Source organism: Hoplias malabaricus, chromosome X2 (genome assembly GCF_029633855.1).
Source record: "Hoplias malabaricus isolate fHopMal1 chromosome X2, fHopMal1.hap1, whole genome shotgun sequence".
NCBI lineage: Eukaryota > Metazoa > Chordata > Actinopteri > Characiformes > Erythrinidae > Hoplias > Hoplias malabaricus.
This window is the reverse complement of record NC_089819.1, coordinates 11,738,814-11,759,395: the sequence shown is the minus strand read 5'-3', so window position 1 is coordinate 11,759,395 and position 20,582 is coordinate 11,738,814. Positions and strand designations below refer to the sequence as shown.

Sequence of the window (20,582 nt, the reverse complement as noted above, 5' to 3'; positions counted from 1 at the left end):
CCATTTCTCCAGAGGTCACTGTTCTAATGCTTCACAGGCAAATGACAGGGCTTTATTCTAGCCCATGGTTGTCAGAGCGTGGTGATCATAAACCCACTTAAAAAATAAAACTAAAGGTGAATCTGTTGAGCATCACTTTATTTTTTATATTATAGCTAGCCACTAATGGTCATTACAAATTCAAAACAGATGTAATCAGAACCTTTTTTAATGTCACTGAAAACATTCAATAGCTTTATACAGGATTGAGGAAAATATGATCATCATTCATATAACATCAAAATCCTTACCAAAAGAGAGGAATGAGAGTTAATATGAATACATGTCTAACAACAAATGCAAGTAGCACAATTTTCAATTAAGTCCGGTTATGTTACAAATCATTTATTTGCAGCATCTACAGGGATTAAAATCCTTGCATTAGTGTAAAGATCTCAACCTAAAGCCTGTATTTTGGTACTAAAATGCACAAGGTCTGGATATTTGCCTTGATAAAAATAAACATTACAATCTTACTCCTGCTCCATTCCCACTGATAAAATACAGTGAAAACCAACAAGCCACAGAGACTTGAAAATATCCAAACATTCATAGAAGTGAGCAGTGGCTACTCCACACTTAAAAACTTCCTCTTTTTGGATGTTCGTGTGTATGCATGATGTCGCCACTCTATATCTGCTGTACTTTCATTCTCCAGAGTTCCCAGTTTGATCATGTATACTAAAAATGAAACAGAAGGGACAAATTATTTGTTATAGAAAGAAGCATGAAAAATAAACTGTACATGCTAGTGTCAAAATGTTGGTTTTGAAAAGATACCGCTATTGTATGCTATAGTCAGTGTGTAAAATTTGACAGTTTCAGTACATTAGTGTATGTGTATGCAATGGTCCATATAGACATTGCTGGAATTCTGAATTTATTTCTATGAAACCAAAACAAGATGTTTTATGTGACCAACTCTTCAGTGTGAAATTCAATCTCAACCCATAAATTACATCATCAATAATATCTCACAATTTTATAGCTACGTCAGCAACAAAGTTACAAATAAGGTAGTGTTAAATGCAGAATATTCAATTGACTTACATTTCATTTCAAATCTAGGCCCGACTTCTGTCAGCTCAACATTTCTATGATCAGTTTTCTTGTAAGTGTGATGTCTGTAACATAAAAGAGGGTTTAGTACTGACATGTACGCATCTCTCACTAAAAAGGAATGAATTACTGTGTTCATATCTGGAACATCCATGTTGCTAATATCAACTTTTAAATCTAATTAAGGAATCCATTTTCAAAATAATCAAGATCTAGGCTTTAATTCTATGCTCATCTTAGTTAATGTAGTGGTGCTTTAGCCATGCAGAATTCAGAGATATTAGGTTATAGCCACAATAACATTATGAAAAGGTTTTTTAACTTTAACACCTTCAATTCCCAGATTTATTTAAAAATCCTAGTGGAAAAAGCAGAGTAAAGTAAAAAAATAGTCACCTGAAGGAAATGAAGTCATCTTTATTGGCAAATGTTATAACACGTCTGCTGTCTTCTTTGGGCACAGGAAACAGATACTTCAGGATGTTGGACACCTGTGGAGACAATCTCCATTTCAATATCAGTTTAAAATATAAGAATCACCTCCGTTTAAAGCCAGAAGCACACCAGTCCAATAACAAATTGCATCCAAATTGCATGATGCGGCAGTGTTTTGTGCCTCTTGGCAACTGGTGTTACAGTTTCTTGCATGTTCTCTTTATTTACAACATTCCTCACCCTTACACACTTCAGGAATATACTTGATGTATTTGCATGGACATCTACAAACATCCTCTTTATGAGGTTCTAGCAAATTCAGCTTCACACACTTCTAGAATATTTTGCTCCCTTTCACATATTCTAAAATGTTCTCCCAAATCAGACAAATCTAGTTTCACTGTCACTACACATTAGTGTACTAACAATCAGGCAATCTAATAAAATACATGCAGTTCAGTTGTAAACACAAACTTATATACTCTGGGGGTCTCTCTCTCTGTACACCAACATAAAATATTTTATAGCCCACTTTGGCAAATAACAGTTTGGAGGTTTACTGGAATACTTTTTTAAGATGGTGGTAAATTTAAACTGTGTGGATATCACAAGAAAACCAACACTGACTTGTTTTTATTACACTCAGCATTTCATGATGCTGGCAACACCTAAAACATCAACAAGGGAGGAAATGTATTTAGAAACAGTTAAGCTTCTTAATGATCTCTCAAGGGTTCCACCCCTCTCAGACTCACCCTCCTACCCAAACGAGAGGTGAAGTTGTGAAAGATGAGGTGGGGGAAGGCCTCAGACATGGTGCCAATATCCGGGACATCATGTCTCATTACTACGTTGTACAGAGTGAAGTAGGCTGTTGGTCCAAAAGGGAGGTGGCACACAACCAAACCATCTAAGAAACAAGAGACAAAATACAACTTATCAGCACCTATTTAAACGGGACATATTCTACTCCTTTTCCACAAGTTAACACAGTTCTGGGATCTTAACGTCACATTCCTTTATTTGACAATAAGCCATTGTTTACGAACACAGTCATGTGAAACAAGTGATCAGAAGCCGTTTTGTTTTTAGACATTTTTGCTGGATTCTCTTTATTCTCCATCTTGTCTTTGGCATTTTGCTCAGTACTCGTGTTTCTCCGTGTTTGCTGTGTGTTTTCTTCTTTTAATAATGTCTTGGAGCTCTCACTAATGCGTGTTGATTGCAGTGATTGAAAAGACACAGACAATAGGGCTGTAAAATTCTAAAGATTTTGGTCATCACAAAGAAAATTTGCAAGAGCTCATTCTACCAAATGTTTTCTGACTTAGAAAGCCAGCAAAATAACAAACTTGGTTGTCTCGCTGCACAGTTTGTGGGTTGGTAGGGGTTCCAGATGCCCAGATTAATGTGCAAATATTATTGGAAATAAATAAATAAATATATAGTCACTTGTTCACTATATGACACACACACACTCACAAAGGAACACTAGATAGTATTTTACTTTAAAACTATAATACTTTTAAATTATTGTGATACTCCACTGACCTGTAATAGTGAGAATAGAGCCTCTGTTGTAGTTACTCTGGGCTCAGTACTGCAAATGCAGTTAAATGTATGAAATGGAAGTTTACTCTACAAACTTCTAGATGGAAAAAAAAAACAACTAGACTAAAAACTTCTAACTGGGTTGTGTGTCACCAGTGCATGCTTAATGAGCTCATTCTGGTTTAAAATAAGCTTCACTTGAAGCTGTGCTCTTGTGGGTAAAAAAAAAAAAAAAAAAAAGCACATATTAAAAAAAAACAAAAAAAACAAGTACAAATAAAGCTGAGACTGAGACAAATCCGAGAGCAATAATTTAGAGTCACTAAATTGACAGCTTTTTTTAAAAAAATGGTTTCTAGATACAATTATTTTGCACATGAATCCCATCAGGATAGCAGGTTCTTACCAGGTTGTCCTCGAGTCTCATGAACTATGACTAGGTCAGTGACATTGTTGGCCTTGCAAGCATGCACTAATGTGTTAACTTCATGGTTTCCTCTGTTCATGCGCTGGGCCCCTGGAAACATGAGCTTCACTTCCTGTTAAAATATAAAAATGCATCACAACTTAAAACATAGCATTTTAACCACTTGCTCGTGGGTTTCATTTGTGGTGTGAGACAGAACATGGTAGGCAGTAAAGATTAAAATATAATTATAAAATTTCATCACATATGAGCTGAAAAGGCTCATGTAATGTGTACAAAATGTTCTTTCTGAAGTTAGTGATCACCACCCCAGCTGTTGTACTTTGCTAACTAAAGCGTACATGACTCTAACATGAAAGCCATCAACTGAAACAATGGAAATTAGAAACCACTTGAGAAATAAATTCATAAGTAAGTTTAGCAAATCACATTGGTTGTTCCCAATAAGTTGTGTCTAACATAAAATGGGAAGGATAAAAAAACAACCTATAATTAGATGTCAAAGCATTTGGATAGAAACCTTAACGTCTTAAAGCCTTAAAACAATAAATGAACAACAAAACAAATGACAAATATATGGGTAGAAACAGAAGCCAGAACTGTAACAAATGGTGGAATGCAATTAGATTTATATAAACAAAGAACACCCAACCAAAAACTAGCACTAACACATTAAAACAACGTTACAAAAGGTAAAAAAAAAAAAACAATGTTACAGTGGGATAATGAGAATCTAATGCAGTGTGAATGATGGATGAAAGTTATAAATGTAAAATTAATAAATAATAATCATAAATCATAAATGTGCACTGGCTAAAGAGATTAGGCTCAAACTTTTGTCTAAATCTGTACTAAAAATCTATAAAGATTGCTTGAAGCATACAATCCAGCTTCTTCACTTATTTATGATACTGGGTTTCATGTCAGGTAAAGGACCATCAGGAACAGCAGTCATTACCTCAACAGTCAGATCACAATGAAATTTCAGACACTTTTTCTCATTACTCACAAGAAAATAGGTTTAGTAATGAAGAATTTCTCAAGATAAACAATTTCACGCCAGAGCAAGGTGTGTTAAACCTTTCTTTGGGAAAGGTATATTAATTCAGTGATGAGGCAAACAAAAAAAGTAGAAATTATAATAAAAAAAAAAAAAGTCCATTCTGCAAAGCTCAGTGTAGAATACTGAAGCCAGAATTTCCGATCTGTTTAACTGTAGCAATAAAAAAAAGCAGAGTGAACATCCTCCGTGTATGCTGACCCCATCATTTTTACCAGGTGTAGTCATACACAAAAAGATGAGATGTCACAAAAACCAAGATATTTACTTATAATGTAATTTATGAAACAATATTTCTGAAACAGTTTGGTTGTTACAATTCATACTGTATCAAAATTTCCAAAAAGGTATATTTAAAATTGTGTTACAATTTATGTGAAATTTGAAATTACTCTTAAAATGTTGCTCTGGCAGCAACAGTACATTCATTTATAGAATACAGATGTTTAACTTCATACGTAGATGGGAAAACTGTGTGAAGTATTCCAGACTGGACGAGCCTTTATAAAAAGCAGAAAATAGGGCATCTAAGTAGAACAGAAATGATTTACCAATAATGGTCCAAGAAATTAGAAAACAGATTTATATTAATATATAAAACCACAGAAACGTGTCAATATATGAGTGAAATATGAGAAAAATGTCAAATGTGTGCACTTTAAAAAAGAATGAATCAGTGGATTAGTTCATAATTTACCCCACCTTGGCAAACATTTTAAGTCTAGCGCTTGGGTCTCTGGAAGTCGTGACCATGACTTTAGGGTCTTCAACGCCGGCCCACTTGTACTCATCATCCATATGAGAGCTTACACCTGTGTCAAGCAGAAGACCATTCTTTTCAAGAAATTCATTGCGCAATTTTTTTTTGCAAACCTGAGTTGAAATGCTACATCTCTCTCTGAGGATATGGTTGATGCTCAGTACTGATATTAACTAATGGTCCATATCATAAGTATTTGTGGTTTTGAAACATGCTTTTTGACAGAGGTGTGTAAAAAAACACACATATTTCAACAGAAAAGGAAGTGTCCCTGATATTATCAGTTCCTTATCACTCACGCCATAAGCATCAATGCACTTTTATGAAAATATTCTGTATAGTACCAAAAAGTGGTTCAACAACAATATTAACAGCAGAACACTTTAGGATATTACATAGAACAATGAAAAAAAAATTCATATGGAACAACACTGATTTTAATAGTTTTTTAGTTAAACAGTATGTAATCAGAGAGACTGACATAAAATGTACAGGTTACTCATAACTGCTCACAGTACTAGATATAGGAACCATATAGATATAGGAGTTAAATGGTTCTAAAATATACTTTTCAGGAAAACTGAACGTAATGGTTCAGAATAATGTAAATTCAGCAGACCGGACAGTTCTAAAAACGTTACCTTCTCCTCCTTCATCATCAAACTCCAACAGCTTCTGGAGCTGCAAGGCTTCTTTACGAATTTCAGTCGGTATAAGACGGTTTTCTGTGGAACAAAAAAAAATAAATTTTGAAAATACTGCAACACACATCTGCAAAAACCTCTTATTTCAAAATGTTTATATAATGATTTTTTTTATTTTAGTCATTGCAAACATTTATTTAACCATGCATTGTGGTAAGAAAGTGAAACTAGACAGTCTGAAATAATAGTTATGTAATTAAACTCATTATTGTGATAACATTTTTGTTAGCATATTGTGTATGGAAAATTTAAGACAACCGACTGCATGCTGTATGCTGTATACTGTCAATATGGAAAAAAAAAATCTAAATTCATTGTATTATCAGTATGAGAGATACTTAAATGTGGCATTAATCATGCATTGTGCCTGTGTGTCAAATAATTGAGGTATATTGTGTATCATACTTATACTGATGTATTAAAACATCTTTCCATAATGCTCATATTGTCTTAATGCAAGGATTCATAAAATCCTTTCATAAAATCTGTGTTATAAATTGTTTATCATAAAATGTTCCAGAGTGTAGTCGAAGCCTCACCATCTAAAGAAGATTTCAGCTTCTGTTTCTTCTCCTCAATGGAGCGTAGTCTGTCTTCCTGGGCCTTTCTGTATAGATACTCCTTCCTGAGCCGCACCTCACGTCGAAGCTGCAATAAGACATTCAATTCAAAAACTATTTAAGCTCAGTTACTGAGCAATGATTTGGACACAAAGATCACCATGATGATCAAAGTAATTTAGCTCAAATGTTTATGTCACAAAAAAGGACTCAGTTTAACCAGACGATTTTAAGCACAAGGTGAGAGACATTCCCACTGATCCTCAATTTCTGGCTTAAGTTATCAGGCTAACTAACAACTCCTGGGGTCTCATCTATTTACAAGAAACATGGTGGATTCTGGAGTGAAAGTGTGCGTGCGCATAAAAGCTAGAAAATGGTATTCGCCCAAAAAAAGTCAGATTTATGAAACCCTGCGTATGCACACCTGTCAGCTGTTTCTTCCTTATAAACCACAATCTTGAAAAATGTGCACAAGTGAACCAGCCTCTTGTTCCACCTCTGCAATGCCTACATTTACCCATAAATGGTCCATTCAGATCACCTCATATATATATAAATATGGACTCAAAATACATTTTAGAGTGGGATACTGGAGACAAAAAGTGAAAATAGGTTTTGGAAAATGCGATGTAGAAGTTCTTGTTGTGCCTCAGTAGTGGCATCACCAACAAATGTTTGTGGCATCGCAACATGGTTCCATTAGTGAAGTTTTCATCCAAAAAAAAACCACAGTAAAGAAAAATATCATAAGGAAAAAAAGTTTGCAAGTGTAGTTGACGTAGTTGATATGAAAACAGAGTGGTCGTGAAGTAGTGCTGGATATGAGTGCAAATCAATATCACAATTAATTGTACATTTTATCACGAGTATGATTAATGAACAATTATTTAGTTTTTGTATTTTTGACCCTCATAGTTCAGTGACTCGAGTATTAAAGCTGGGATATTTTTCTAATGTTGCTGGGAGCAGCATTTTTTGAGGACTGTTCATGTTCAAATCAAATCCAATTTATTCGTATAGCGCTTTTTACAACTGAAGTCACAAAGCAGCTTCACAGAATTCCAGTAAAGAAGGTTTTAAAATTAAATGTAAAAATCTCGAGCTGCTCGAGTTGCTCAGTCTGACTCAGCGTTTAGGTTCTCCTCCGTGTTGCTTTCATGTGGTATACAGGGGCAGAATCACTTGACTTGAGAATGTTAGTGTGGTTTTAAAGGGACAGTACATGAACACAAATTGGGGACATAACAGAATAAAAAAAAAAGTGTTATAGACACGATTATGTCGATTAGAAGTTCTGAATGTTGCTTTCGATTAATTGCCCAGCCCTATCGTGAAGTGTGGATAGAAGAGTCGGTGGAGTCTGTTAAAAACTTGTGGTCGCCCAGTCCTGGACTCCTGTGCACTCTGTGCCATGTACACAGCAGCTACTGTTGAACCAGCTGAAAGAAGGTTCAACAGTAGCTAAAAGAAGGAAAATTAAATATTTAGTGAAATAAAACAAGCAAGCATGAAAAAATGCAACAAAAATAAAGTAGTAAGGGACAATGCAGAATATTAAAACGATTATAATAATAATAAAAAAAATGAGTGTTAATGTTCCTGAATCAGCCTTTCTTTAGCTTAATCTATAGTAGTGTGGAATGATGTGTGTGAAGATGGTTTGCTCATTTACTCGTAATTCTCCATTTTACCGAGATGCCTCCAGTTTGCACTTTCTCCACAATGTTTTAGGCATGTGCACGAGTCAACCCTTGTTTAAATGTACACTCATTATTATGCAAAGTATTTTTTACAAATCGGCTTCTACTCGAGGTGTTGCGCATACACATCTCAGACCCATAGTTGTGCGTATGCACCCTTTATAAATGAGGGTCCTGCTCTGTGAAATACCTCCAACACTAAGCTGTTTCAGATACCCTTTAACCAATCCTCTGCAAACACATTTCACCCTCAAGTTTCCAAGTAAAAATATCACATAGAGATTCAGTTCCATTTTAGTGAACTTTGTTTCAGTTACTAGTTCAAAAACATTAGCGGCAGTACCCCTATTCCAGGACGTGTAACGTCCAGCTTAAAGAACTTCCCTTACATTCCCTTATTTCACTATACACATAGCAATCTACAGAATGAAAATGAACAATCCTGCACCTGTCAGACAGTCAAAGGCATTTTGGAAGGTTCATTAATAATATAGCTATCAGTAGCAAACTCAAACTAATACATACTATGTATATTGAAATATAAATAAACTCTCAGAAATACATATCCATGGTTACTGCAGTGACATCCTTAATTTAAAACTTTTATGTTTAAAACACAGATGTACCTAATTATTTTGCTGTTCTATTTTTTTAGTTAAAACTGACACCACTTTTTCATTACTGCATTCTTTTAGATATTAAAATCCCCTTGGAAAACTTTTTAAATGCAATGTAACATTTAAGGTGCATGACTACAACTGTACCAACAGACCACAATCTGTAATATTGGTAAACAAAGTTAAGTGGACAGCACCTTTAGTTTTGATAGTGTAGCACCAGCCCGGTAAATAATAATACATAATATTTTTTCTATGGGGTTATGTCTGAGTTTCTAAAAAAAAAAAGTAACCAGGAACTTCTGTAGTAATTTGGCAGTATTGTTTCTTTTATTTCCACACATACCTTAATGTTATATTTCACATTCCTATTTCTGTCATCATACAATCTGTAAAATTGTATACATTAAGGACTATATATATATATATATATATATTGCATTATACAGGTGATAACTGATGTTCTTTTGTTTTGTTTACATTAAAATATAGGACCTAGTATTATGTGTATATATATATATATATATATAAACAAAATACTAGGTCCTATATTTAATGTAAACAAAACAAAAGAACATCAGTTATGACCTGTATAGTGCACTCTGTATGGAGCAGGGAGAGATATGGGATTGAGCCCAAAAGTCTCCAATGATAATTTCTAAATATTTAGAAACACTTCTTCTCTTTTGGTCTAAAACTAGTGATGGTGATTTAAGCCTATATTCTAGTTTCTGAATATAACCACAGCGTTAGTTTTCGGGTTACTAAACTTTACTAATGTTCACAGCCGCGGCTCAAACACAGGAATCCAGTCTGAGAAATTTTGCCTTTTAAACTACACCAGCTGTGTCCGCTCCATTTACTACAGAGAAAACATGATCAGCTCCGTTAGCGTTAAAACTGGCTTTCAGATACTGCGATAATTTAAGAATATACTTTAATCTCACCATTTTGTAGTTATTTGATTTCTCTCTCTAACACACGTGCTGTTGAAAAAGACCTCCGTCCTACGAGACTAGCCACTTTCAAAATAAAAGCCTCAAACACTCGCCAACATCGTTTACACGACTTTTACGTGAAACCACAAACACATTTATTGTACATGTACGTTATTAAATATATGTAAATATTTTTTCAGCAATACATAAATGTGTAGATTTGCACCCCATTTACTATTAATACTATTTCTTTTCTTTTATTAATATATTTCTTTTTCTTTCATTTTTATTTATTAATTATATATGTCATTTTCTTTCACAGAGATGGGATAACGGGTATTTAGTTTACAACAGGAGGTGACTAAAGAAATAATACTTCATTGTCTGTAACTGCTTTTCCAGTTCAGGGTTCTGGAGCCTACATGGAATCACTGAGCGCTATTCAGGAACACACCCTGGAGGGGGCGCCAATCTTCACAGGGCAACACGCACTCACACATTTACTCACACACTAACAGCTAAGGACAATTTTGAGTCACAAATCCACCTGCCAACCTGTGTTTTGGACCGTGGGAGGAAACCGGAGCACCTGGAGGAAACCCATGCAAACATGGGGAGACTTAACTCCTCACAGACGGTCACCCAGAGTGGGCTATGGAGACTCTGAAATATTATTTCCACCTTTGAATTTGTAGCACTGACTATTTTTGCACTGAAATTATGCATCTGAATTGTGCTACATTTGAATTTAAGTCTTCAGATTTACACCTCTGAATATTTTGCTTCAAAATTATGCATCTGAATATAACTGCTCTTGAAAAGAACTCGTGAATTTTCAAGAACACATTTTCACCGTTATTATTCAAGGTTAATGAATTCAGATTTAAAAAAATCAAGCTCAAAAAAATTCAAACAATATATTTCGAACTTGCTCAAATTCGGTAGACGACATTCAGACACCAAAAAACGAGTTACAAAAAAATTCAGATACACATCCGGGACACCAAGGATGAGCGATCGATTCATTCGGATTTTCTCTTTCACCTTAAATGCTGCACTAGTTGCATTCTGTCGCCGCTAGATGGCGAAATACGAACGCGACTTCCATACCGTGGAAAAACTACACGTTTAGTTTCCTTCCGCGGATATTATCTCTTTTTTTGAAAGTGTCTCAGAAATCTGAAAGGCTCATTGAAGACACAGTATAACAGACTATTGATATCCTGAACATGAAGAAATTTTACTTTGGAATTTTTGTCATGGCCCTGTGAACAGAGCATGTGAGATGACAGAATGTGGAAACATGAACTTTAGAGTAAATGGCCTTTGGCATTTTTATTTTTTAATTGTCAGATTATCAAGAATTTGAAATTGATATTACAGAAGGTGTAATACAAATATAATATCCTAAAGTGCAGCGTTTAATTCATAAAGTTGTGTTTGTTTAAACACTGAATGTCGGCGTGTATATTCACAATGTATGGTTATTTCTAATATTATAAATATTTATATAGAAATTTGTGTTTGTAGATTATTTCTTTGCTGTAACAATACTTCTTGGCAATACATTTTATATCGTTGAAAAGCCTGTTAATTTCCCTTTTCAATGGTGCCACATTTGTAAGGAAAATGCATTTGTGGGACGAGCAGTAGAGCTGAGTATGTGGGTTGCGCCCATGAAAAATTTGCCAAATCCTGTTTGCCAAAGACATTTACATTGTACAACCTTTGTTTATAAATACTTTCTTCAGTTTTATTTGTATAAGCTCCATTTCTTAGTGCTGTTCAAATTAAAGTCAAATGTCCATATGTTTAAATATGTTTAAAAAGACAAAGGCTTTCATGGGGTGTTCTAATTTTCACACGACTGTATCCCCACAGTTCATTTTTCCACATTCTGTCATATCACATGCTCTGTTCACAGGGCCATTTTTTTTGTAACTCGTATTTTGGTATCTGAATTTCGTCTACCGAATTTGAGCAACTTCGAAATACATTGTTTGAATTTTTTTGAGCTTGAATTTTTTTTAACCTTGAGTAATAACAGTGAAAACATGTTCTTGAAAATTCACGAGTTCTTTTCAAGAGCAATTATATTCAGATGCATAATTTCGAAGCAAAATATTCAGAGGTGTAAATCTGAAGACTTAAATTCAAAAGCAGCACAATTCAGATGCATAATTTCAGTGCAAAAAAATTCAGTGACACAAATTCAAAGGTGTTAATATTTCAATGTCTGATGAGGCAGATTTGCTTCCATAAGGAACCCCCAACCCCAGATTCCTGGAGCGGTGTAACAGTGACATGCCGCACCGTTAATCTTCAAACATTGTTATTCAAATCCGAATTAATACAATAAAAAAATCTCAATCTGAAACAGATTTACTAAAGGTTTTTTTCTTCTACATAGAAGATCAAATATATTGTATCCTCATACTCCAATCCTCACAGTTACGAGACTAGCAGAGTCTCTTACTGTAGTGAAGGTGGATAAAAACCCTACTGATAGTCTTGATTTCAGAAGAGATTATAAATGAGCTGGTGTCCACAGCCTTTTAGTCAAATAGTGTATGAGTAGATATGGATCATGTGGGTAGTGAACACAGCCACATAAAGGAACAAAGAGGGAAAAATGGAAAATCACAAGTGGTGACCATGTATGTTTCTTTATGGGTAATAATAATAATAATACACATAAGCAAAATAAAAAAATGCATGCAACAGCGAAATTGAAAGGAAGGTTAGATGTCCAGATAGAGAAGGGGAGTGGTCATTTGAAATAGCAAAAGAGAAGAAAGAGAGGGGGATGTTATTTTTGAGTTTCTGTGGCTGGTAACTTCCTGTGTTCTTCACTTCCTAAATCTACCTCCACTAAAGAGAGTAAATTTATTTTATTCTCTGAGCTCTGTGTCTAAAATGTTCCTGTTAATAGCTACAGCTCTATTGATCTTCACAGGTAAGCACTATAAACATATTTATACATATAGAGTGTTCGCTGTAATTTCTCAAGTAATACAAAAGGATAACCCTGGTCAAAAGATATTTTAACTTGATTTTACAAGTAAAATTATGTTAGAACCTTTTCTACTGTGGACAAATGTGAATATTACATTTTCCTGCAAACTAGGGCAGAACCGTTTTATTTTCTGTATATGTTGAAAGTAGATAATAAAATTAAAAATATGGCATAACACTCACAAACACACCATGCGCCCAGTGAATCCGGGTAGGCTCCAGACCCACCGCGACCCTGACTGAATGGTCCAGGAAGCACACTGCCCTGCACTTTTGTTAATAATTAATAAACAAGTCCTTACAGAGTTACACTGGGTGGATTAAAGCAGGGAAACCTCTACATTTTACAAAGCCCAGAGAAACACTATTTTAAACAGTGCAGAATTTTGATTTCTGTAAAATATATATTAATATATTTTCTTTAGCAAAATCAACAAAACATGGGATTAGAACTTTTGAGACCAAACTCTTTCATTATGTGCAAGACATAATTATGCCGAAGTGAAACTGGATGTTTGATAAAACTATGCTCAGTTTAAGATTAAAGCATTGAGCCAAATTTAAACTTGGGTAAGTCCAAAGTTTTAATATTTAACTTAACATTTAACATTTACAAGTATATAAAATAAATATTCCTTTTAGTTTTGTGGGATGGCACTGATCCTTGCATAAAACCAATTAGCTGGTTGTTTTAAATTTATATTATTTTTAAAATACTTGCCTAAAGAACAAGTGGTGCATAAATACAATTCTAAAATTGTAAAATAAATTGTGTCATTATTTCCCAGCTTTATATAGGTTTTAATGAGATTAAATATACAGTTATATAGCCAAGATAATGTTTGCCATCTTAGAGATGTTCTGTGTAACCTACTCTGTTATATAGAACAACTGAGTTGATCAGCAACAATGTAGCACCACTAACCTAAACAACACAATCAAAATTACTATAGAGCTTTTTATATATATATTAGAGCTTATGTAAAATATAATCCACTGACAATTTAGTTTAGATTTCTTTGGTCAAAATCTTCTGAGAATCAATGATTTTATTTTTATGTCAAGCACATTTTTGTTAGGGTGGCATGGTGCTGCAGCAGGTGGTGTCACACAGCTCCTGGATCCTGTGGTTGTTCAAGCACCATTCCAGGTGCTCTGGACCCACCACAATTTGCATTTAATTTTTGTTTGGTATTTTCTTCATATTTCTGTAGTGTTGCAATATTGTATTTGTTTCTTTGCAAGTAATGGCTGTTTGCTGATGGCCATTCAGAATCAAATTATTCATTAGTTGTTTTTTAGATAAAAATAATATTAACAAGCTTCAGCCTAAAAAGATCTCAGTGACTCAACAATTCAGTTATGCAGAAATGTAAACATAAATTTGACATATCATTTGGCCTTTAAAAGCTTTTATCTTTACATTTCTCAAACTCACCCTAAATAACAGTCTTTCATCTTTTGTTTTTCTTGTTCATTTTACCTCGAATCATACACCAATTAATAAAGTTCACCCCACTGACAACGATTTTTTAAATAAAACCTTTTCTAAAAATAGTGTGCACAAAAAATCTAATGTGCATGTAACAAATCAATGAATGTGAAGTTTAAGAATGCTGTGTTCCTGACATTTGACCATGTTCCGCAGGTGTTGGTGAATGTTTTTACAAGCAGAAGCTGAAGTGCCCTTATACTTCAGAGCAGAAACCTTTTCAGAGGGTCTGGTGTAAGAGAATCGACTCAAACCATGACTGCTGTACAGGCTTCACATTTTCCAGTGAAGTGAATGAGCTGGAGGGTGGCAACCTAAGCGTGCAGGACAATGGTCAGGCTTTTGTGGTGACCATCAGCAGGCTGACCCAGGGAGATGGGGTCTACTGGTGTGGACTGAAGAACGGATCCAACATCATTGTCAAACTTGCAGAGAGCCAACTCTACACCAGTGAGCCCGCAGTCTCTCACACTGCTCTAAATTGGTGTAAACAAAGTCATAAATGGCAATTCGCAAGCAATTTTACCAACTGAGAATAGTTCACAGTTTTGGTGGGAACCAGATATCGAAGTAATTTCATCACTCTAAAAGTTCCCTCAGAGCAAGACTTAACACAAAATAGTTTTGAATACATTCTCTGTACAGACTTCCCTTTTTGTCAATAGTTTCAGGCCAAAATTTGCTCAAATGACTTTGTTTATATCTCAATATTACAATTACCTTTATAGCAAATACTTTTACACCATGTTTGGCCAATACATGCTATTCTAAATCTAACTACAGCAAAAATCAATTTCAAAAGGCAGATTCAATCTGTAGTAATCAGATATAATAGTTTTTACTGTGGCATAATTTGTCATAGTTGTATGGCATTATACAATCATTTACATGAAACACATTTACAAAAACATTCCTGGTAAACATGAGCCAAAAATAATAAAATAGTGTATGTAAATACATAAATATTACATTATAATGTAGAGATTTGATTATTTTCTTCTCTAACATTGAACTATTTATTTAAATATCAAATTATCAAAGAAGATGTTACCCGAATGCCTGATACAAGCTACAAACGTCTGTGTTTAAGCTACAAGTGATATTGGATTGGTGGTGGCATAACAATACAGATACCGGGGCACTAACATTAACAATGATCTTAGATGTGGTATCCAGTTTTTTAATAAAAATTATTTAATGGGGTTCCTATAAAAGCACAGCAATGTAAGTGTAGCCCTGTCACCAGGAGATCACAGGTTATTATTCACAGTCCACGTAAAAATGTACTATAACACAGTAACAAGGCAACATTATTAACCATAAAATAAAGTTTGGCTTTTGGGTCCTACACCTGTTTAAAAAAAAAAAAAAAAAGAGGGGTGGGAACAATAATTGCATGGAAAGATATCTGAATATTTGTCATAAGTTTAATTTAAAATATATACACTGAGGATCTTACTGTCATCTCATCTTTTTTCCCCACTTAGTCCATTTTAGGATGGACTATTAAGAAAATTTGTCAAGATAATTCAAGGTACAGTAGTGTTAGCTCAGCAGGACACTATAATAAGCCCAGTTTTGTCAACACTGTAGTGATCATTTGGAAAGATTCTCTTTTATGTTTCTACCGTATATCATTGGGTAACAATGTCATTGTTGCTGAAACAAAATCTGTTTTGAAATAGTTTTTTTGACATGCAAATATAATTTTATAAATAAAATAAAATATAATTTTGACACCAGATGCTATTTCAAAATGCCGTACGAATAGAGATGTCTCAAATTGTGTTACAAAGATAAAATAAAATAACACATAAATCTCTGTAACTTTAACTTACAAATAAAAGTGAGACTTTGCTTTTTTATTTTTACATTTTTAGATATTTATGATTGACTTTTTCCTCCAGGTTTTTTTCATTGACAATATTTTAGATTAATGGAAAAAAAAAAAGAGCAACAATGGTTGAAATAAAAATTTGAAAAAATCCAGCTTTACATTTTCGCACCTTGAATCAAAATGGTAGTGCTCAGTGATTCCCATCCCTCGAACAAACAAAAAATTCTGGTTCTCTTACAGCTCCCCCCGGTTTTGTTTGGGACATCCTTCGTTGGATTGTGTTTCTCCTGCTGCTGGTGGCAGTAATTTCAACAAGCATTTATTCCAACAGTGAGTACTTAGTTTCTCTGGCACAGTAGGCCTATGTGTGCATGTGTTGCGCATTACCACATCCGCGCGCCAGTTTTCCGTGAGTTTTCAAAAAAGGGAACTGTCACACTTTTTTTTTGTCACAAACCCACAAACAGCTTCCAGCAATTTTGTGTTACTCTGGCAGACGATATTCTGAAAAACGAATTAGGGCCTTCACTGTATATTACCATCTAACTCTCTAATCTCTCTCCCCTTACAGGGCAAACTGGAAAACAAAAGGTAAATTAGCATCTTTTTCAGCTATACTGTTTTCACATGTACAGTGCTATGGAATATATTGCTACCCTTCTTGGTTTCCTTTTAGTATTGGATATCTGTTATAGAGATACTTTTTTAATCTGCCAAACTCAGGTTTTCAGTAATTCTGTCATAGAGTGGATCATGATACATCACTCTGGAAAACAAAACTCCCCTGATTCAAATCTGATGATGTCCTGCATTGCATCACTCCAGCCTACACTTGAACTACAGAGTGATTTTAGGCTTGTATTCAGCTCCTCAGCCACCTACTTCATTGTCCTTGATACCCAGTTCTTATGCTGATGGAGTTTTCACATTCAATGGGCCTGCTCTGTGAGTCTGTGGTTTACCACTAGTAGGTCTGAGAGACCCATGGCAAAGGTGACATACTACACTGTTGTCATTATTGTCACTAAAAGTACAAACAGAGTAAATGTATCTTTAGAGATACAACAGTGGTTTTAAAGTCCAGTTTTGTTCCCTAAAGTTTCATTACATTCTCTTCTCCAGAAGAAGAGGTGAATATTTGCAATCTGTCATTATAGAATTTTGTAAAATAAAAAAAGGCCTGGATATGAAATTGTGTGTATGAAATTAACACAATTTAAAAATCTACAATTATTATAAGGTACAGTTATATTCCTTAATTCAAGAAACAGAATATGTAGCTTTGAGGATACCACCACAGTGGCAGTTTTTTTGACAGTGTACTATAGATCATTAAAGTCAAGAATCTCTTCAACTGGATCCACCCTACAGCCAGTGGTTTTCTATGGAGATTACATTGTGAGGTACCTTCTATGTCCTCAACTCCTGCTAGTAAAACCCCCAAATCCAAGAATTAAGAGGGATGTTCTTATACTTTTAGCATAATAATTTATCTGGCTGAAGACATTTCTGCTGACAGTGAGCTCAGATTGTTCCACACCAGTGAAAAAAGGCTGACAGGAAATGACAGAGCATGTGGTTATTTTTAGTGCCACAGGACATGGAATCATTCATTCATTCATTCATTATCTGTAAGCGCTTATCCAATTCAGGGTCACGGTGGGTCCAGAGCCTACCTGGAATCATTGGGCGCAAGGCGGGAATACACCCTGGAGGGGGCGCCAGTCCTTCACAGGGCAACACACACACACACACACTTCTGAGTCACCAATCCACCTGCAACGTGTGTTTTTGGACTGTGGGAGGAAAACAGAGCACCCGGAGGAAACCCACGCGGACACGGGGAGAACACACCAACTCCTCATAGACAGTCACCCGGAGCGGGAATCAAACCCACAACCTCCAGGCCCCTGGAGCTGTGTGACTGCGACACTAACCTGCTGCGCCCCCGTGCCGCCCTGACATGGAACCAATTCTTAATTAAAAAAGAGCAGCTATATTTTCACTTTGTACTACTTTGCTCCTTAAATGAAAAGGGATGGCAAAACTGTCGTGCTTAACCTAAAGCAATAACAGGCAAACAAAAATAGGAGGAATTTTTTTTCATGGCATGAAGTATGTTTGCTAAATATATAGAACCAAAACAGATAATTAAACATTATACCAAGTCATACCAGATTTAAACATAAGTTAATATTTTGACGCATTGCATTATATGATGTAGTGTGTGTAATAGGCCATACATGTGATGCATTTACTGTTTTAATGCTTTAATATGTTTTAAAACACCAAATCAGAAAAACAAATTGGGAACCTTAGTAAACCTTTGCTCATCAGAGCTAATTCATAATTACCACCATCTGTTGTCATCACTTGTTTGAAATAACATCATTATTTAGTTTTTTTTTTTTTTTTTGTGTAAATTACATCCTCACAACTTTGTTTTTTATATATGTGTTGCAATCCTGAAGGCAGAACTGTGGCGCAACAAGTAGTGTCACTGTCACACAGCTCCAGGGTCCTGGGGTTGTGGGTTTGAGCCCTGTCCTGTGTGACCCATTTTTGTGGAATTTGGTGTGTTCTTCCTGTGTCTGCATGGGTGTCCTCTGGGTGCTCCGGTTCAGGATGCAATCCTGAAATGCACAAATAGATGTAATTGTAATCATACACAAGATCTAAATTTAGCCTTTAATCTAGTCCCCCTCCCACTCTCTTCCTACCTTCAGCCACAAAATGTCTCTTATCACCCATTGTTTAAATCCTACACCTACCCACTACACTTGCGGTGATCCGATCAGCAACCAGCTATTCATTACAACTAAGTTTCTCACTGCGCCCAGCTCATGAGTACCCAAACCACCCACTGCATCACTAGCTCGTCAGAGGGGTCTTCAGGAGTGCACCTCCCCTTGTTGGTGTTTCACTGAATTAAGTCCAACACACCTCCAGAAGCTCAACAGTGAAATCTGGCATCCCACATCTACCGCACTTAAAGCTTGCTTTGCAGTCCTACCATAGCCTTAGCCATCAATAATCACAAATCCACACAGCCATGCCTGGAGACTAAGAATGTACATAGACGCACTGGCACCGTTAATGCATGATACATCAACAACAACCAAAATAACACACACAGCACCCCACTGACCTCCACACATCTAAAACACACATCAGCCACTCCAACTCTACAGTGTATTTCCACAACTAGTCTGTGCTCTCCTTATCTACAACCACTATTCTATCTATTTCTGATAACTCCTACACAGCTGCCTTAATATTCAGCTAGCAACGCCAAACTGCATACGCAAGGATGTGGCAGACTTCCCCCAACTACACTACAAATCCCCCAACAGCTATTTCCACCTGCCTTACATGTGACTGCCACCCGTGTTCCCTCACCTCAGTCACTAAGTCTGCGTATTTCAGCTTTTGTATGTGTCTGTACATTAACAAAATAAGAAGTTTCTTGGGTTCATTTGGTCTGCAATGAAATAAAAATCTATTTAAATAAAATATAAAAGTCACTGATTTATTTTTCCCATATTGTCCAATTTTTTTTCTGATTTGGGGTTGTAAACTGATTCAATACAAATATTAATATGAATGTGCATGTGTGTGTGTTTCAGAAGAGAGACATGCTGTATGAAAGTGTTATTGAAGAAAAACTGCGTTGATCACAGAAGAGAAGCAGCACTGGCTTTTTTGGTCAAAGACGCAGCTTGTAAACAATATTTAATGGTGGATCAAAGAGAATTTGTCCCAGGCTATATTTTCTGTATCTGGACATAATGTATCTTGATTTGCTGGTTTGTATTATACAGGAAACTCTGCTGTGCTTTATATTGTGTGGATATTTAATGAGAAATGGACCAGTAAATATGTAGTAAATAATTATTACGTCAAATTAATCTGTACGCTATGAGTTTAAGTTTCTGATAAACAAAAACGACTCTCCACCATCTAGTGGTCACATTATTGCTTTGAAGTGTATATGCTTTCATTCTGCCCTTCAGATAATTATTTGCTTCTCATTAAAAGTAACAGCGATATTTTGGCTGTTATAACACTTCCATTTTGCACTGCACACTTTGCACAGCGCTAATCAATATAAACACTGTATAAAATAGATAGTAACAAAACCATGTTACAGTAACTTGGAACAGTAACCATGGAAGAAAAATAAAGTTTCTGTTCTATGAAAATAAAATAAAACAACAGTATCATCAATAATAATAATAATAATCCACACTTTTTTACAATTTGTTCCCACTATTCATAATCAACCTTGTATCTAAGAAAGCAAGAATCACCATAGCACCACAACACACTACTAAGGAGTGACATGGAAACATTTTTTAAAACTGTTTTTCCTGTAAGAACACTTA

At 35.2% G+C, this 20,582-nt stretch overlaps 2 protein-coding genes across 3 annotated transcripts; one reads left to right on the top strand and one right to left on the bottom strand.

The window, feature by feature from the left end:
* Window positions 1-163: 163 nt before the first annotated feature.
* On the bottom strand, window positions 164-9,979 carry LOC136676929 (U3 small nucleolar ribonucleoprotein protein IMP4-like). Its single transcript, XM_066654234.1, has 9 exons — window positions 9,863-9,979; window positions 6,575-6,683; window positions 5,973-6,056; window positions 5,274-5,383; window positions 3,491-3,623; window positions 2,289-2,443; window positions 1,495-1,589; window positions 1,090-1,163; window positions 164-720 (listed from the first exon to the last, which is right to left on the bottom strand). Exons 1-9 carry the CDS (start codon window positions 9,863-9,865, stop codon window positions 608-610), a joined length of 876 nt encoding a protein of 291 aa, XP_066510331.1. The 5' UTR covers window positions 9,866-9,979; the 3' UTR covers window positions 164-607.
* A 2,705-nt stretch (window positions 9,980-12,684) lies between these two features.
* LOC136676875 (trem-like transcript 4 protein) lies at window positions 12,685-20,373 on the top strand. 2 transcript variants are annotated; one of them, XM_066654144.1, is made up of 5 exons: window positions 12,685-12,809; window positions 14,517-14,810; window positions 16,438-16,527; window positions 16,769-16,788; window positions 19,824-20,336. In XM_066654144.1, exons 1-5 carry the CDS (start codon window positions 12,770-12,772, stop codon window positions 19,869-19,871), a joined length of 492 nt encoding a protein of 163 aa, XP_066510241.1. In that variant the 5' UTR covers window positions 12,685-12,769; the 3' UTR covers window positions 19,872-20,336. The 2 variants fall into 2 exon arrangements, with proteins under 2 accessions (XP_066510241.1, XP_066510242.1); XM_066654145.1 differs by lacking the exon at window positions 16,438-16,527 and having other exon boundaries at window positions 19,824-20,373.
* The last annotated feature ends 209 nt before the right edge of the window (window positions 20,374-20,582 follow it).

What these genes read in the sequence shown, in the direction of transcription:
- LOC136676929 (XM_066654234.1), bottom strand. An exon ending in CCTCTCGTTTGGGTAGGAGG is followed by an intron (nt 1,590 to 2,288) that starts GTGAGTCTGAGA and finishes TTGTCTCCACAG; the next exon opens with GTGTCCAACATCCTGAAGTA. An exon ending in GCCTAGATTTGAAATGAAAT is followed by an intron (nt 721 to 1,089) that starts GTAAGTCAATTG and finishes TTTCATTTTTAG; the next exon opens with TATACATGATCAAACTGGGA.
- LOC136676875 (XM_066654144.1), top strand. Translation starts at nt 12,770, where the DNA reads ATGTTCCTGTTAATAGCTACAGCTCTATTGATCTTCACAG. An exon ending in AGCTCTATTGATCTTCACAG is followed by an intron (nt 12,810 to 14,516) that starts GTAAGCACTATA and finishes CATGTTCCGCAG; the next exon opens with GTGTTGGTGAATGTTTTTAC. An exon ending in GGCAAACTGGAAAACAAAAG is followed by an intron (nt 16,789 to 19,823) that starts GTAAATTAGCAT and finishes TGTGTGTTTCAG; the next exon opens with AAGAGAGACATGCTGTATGA.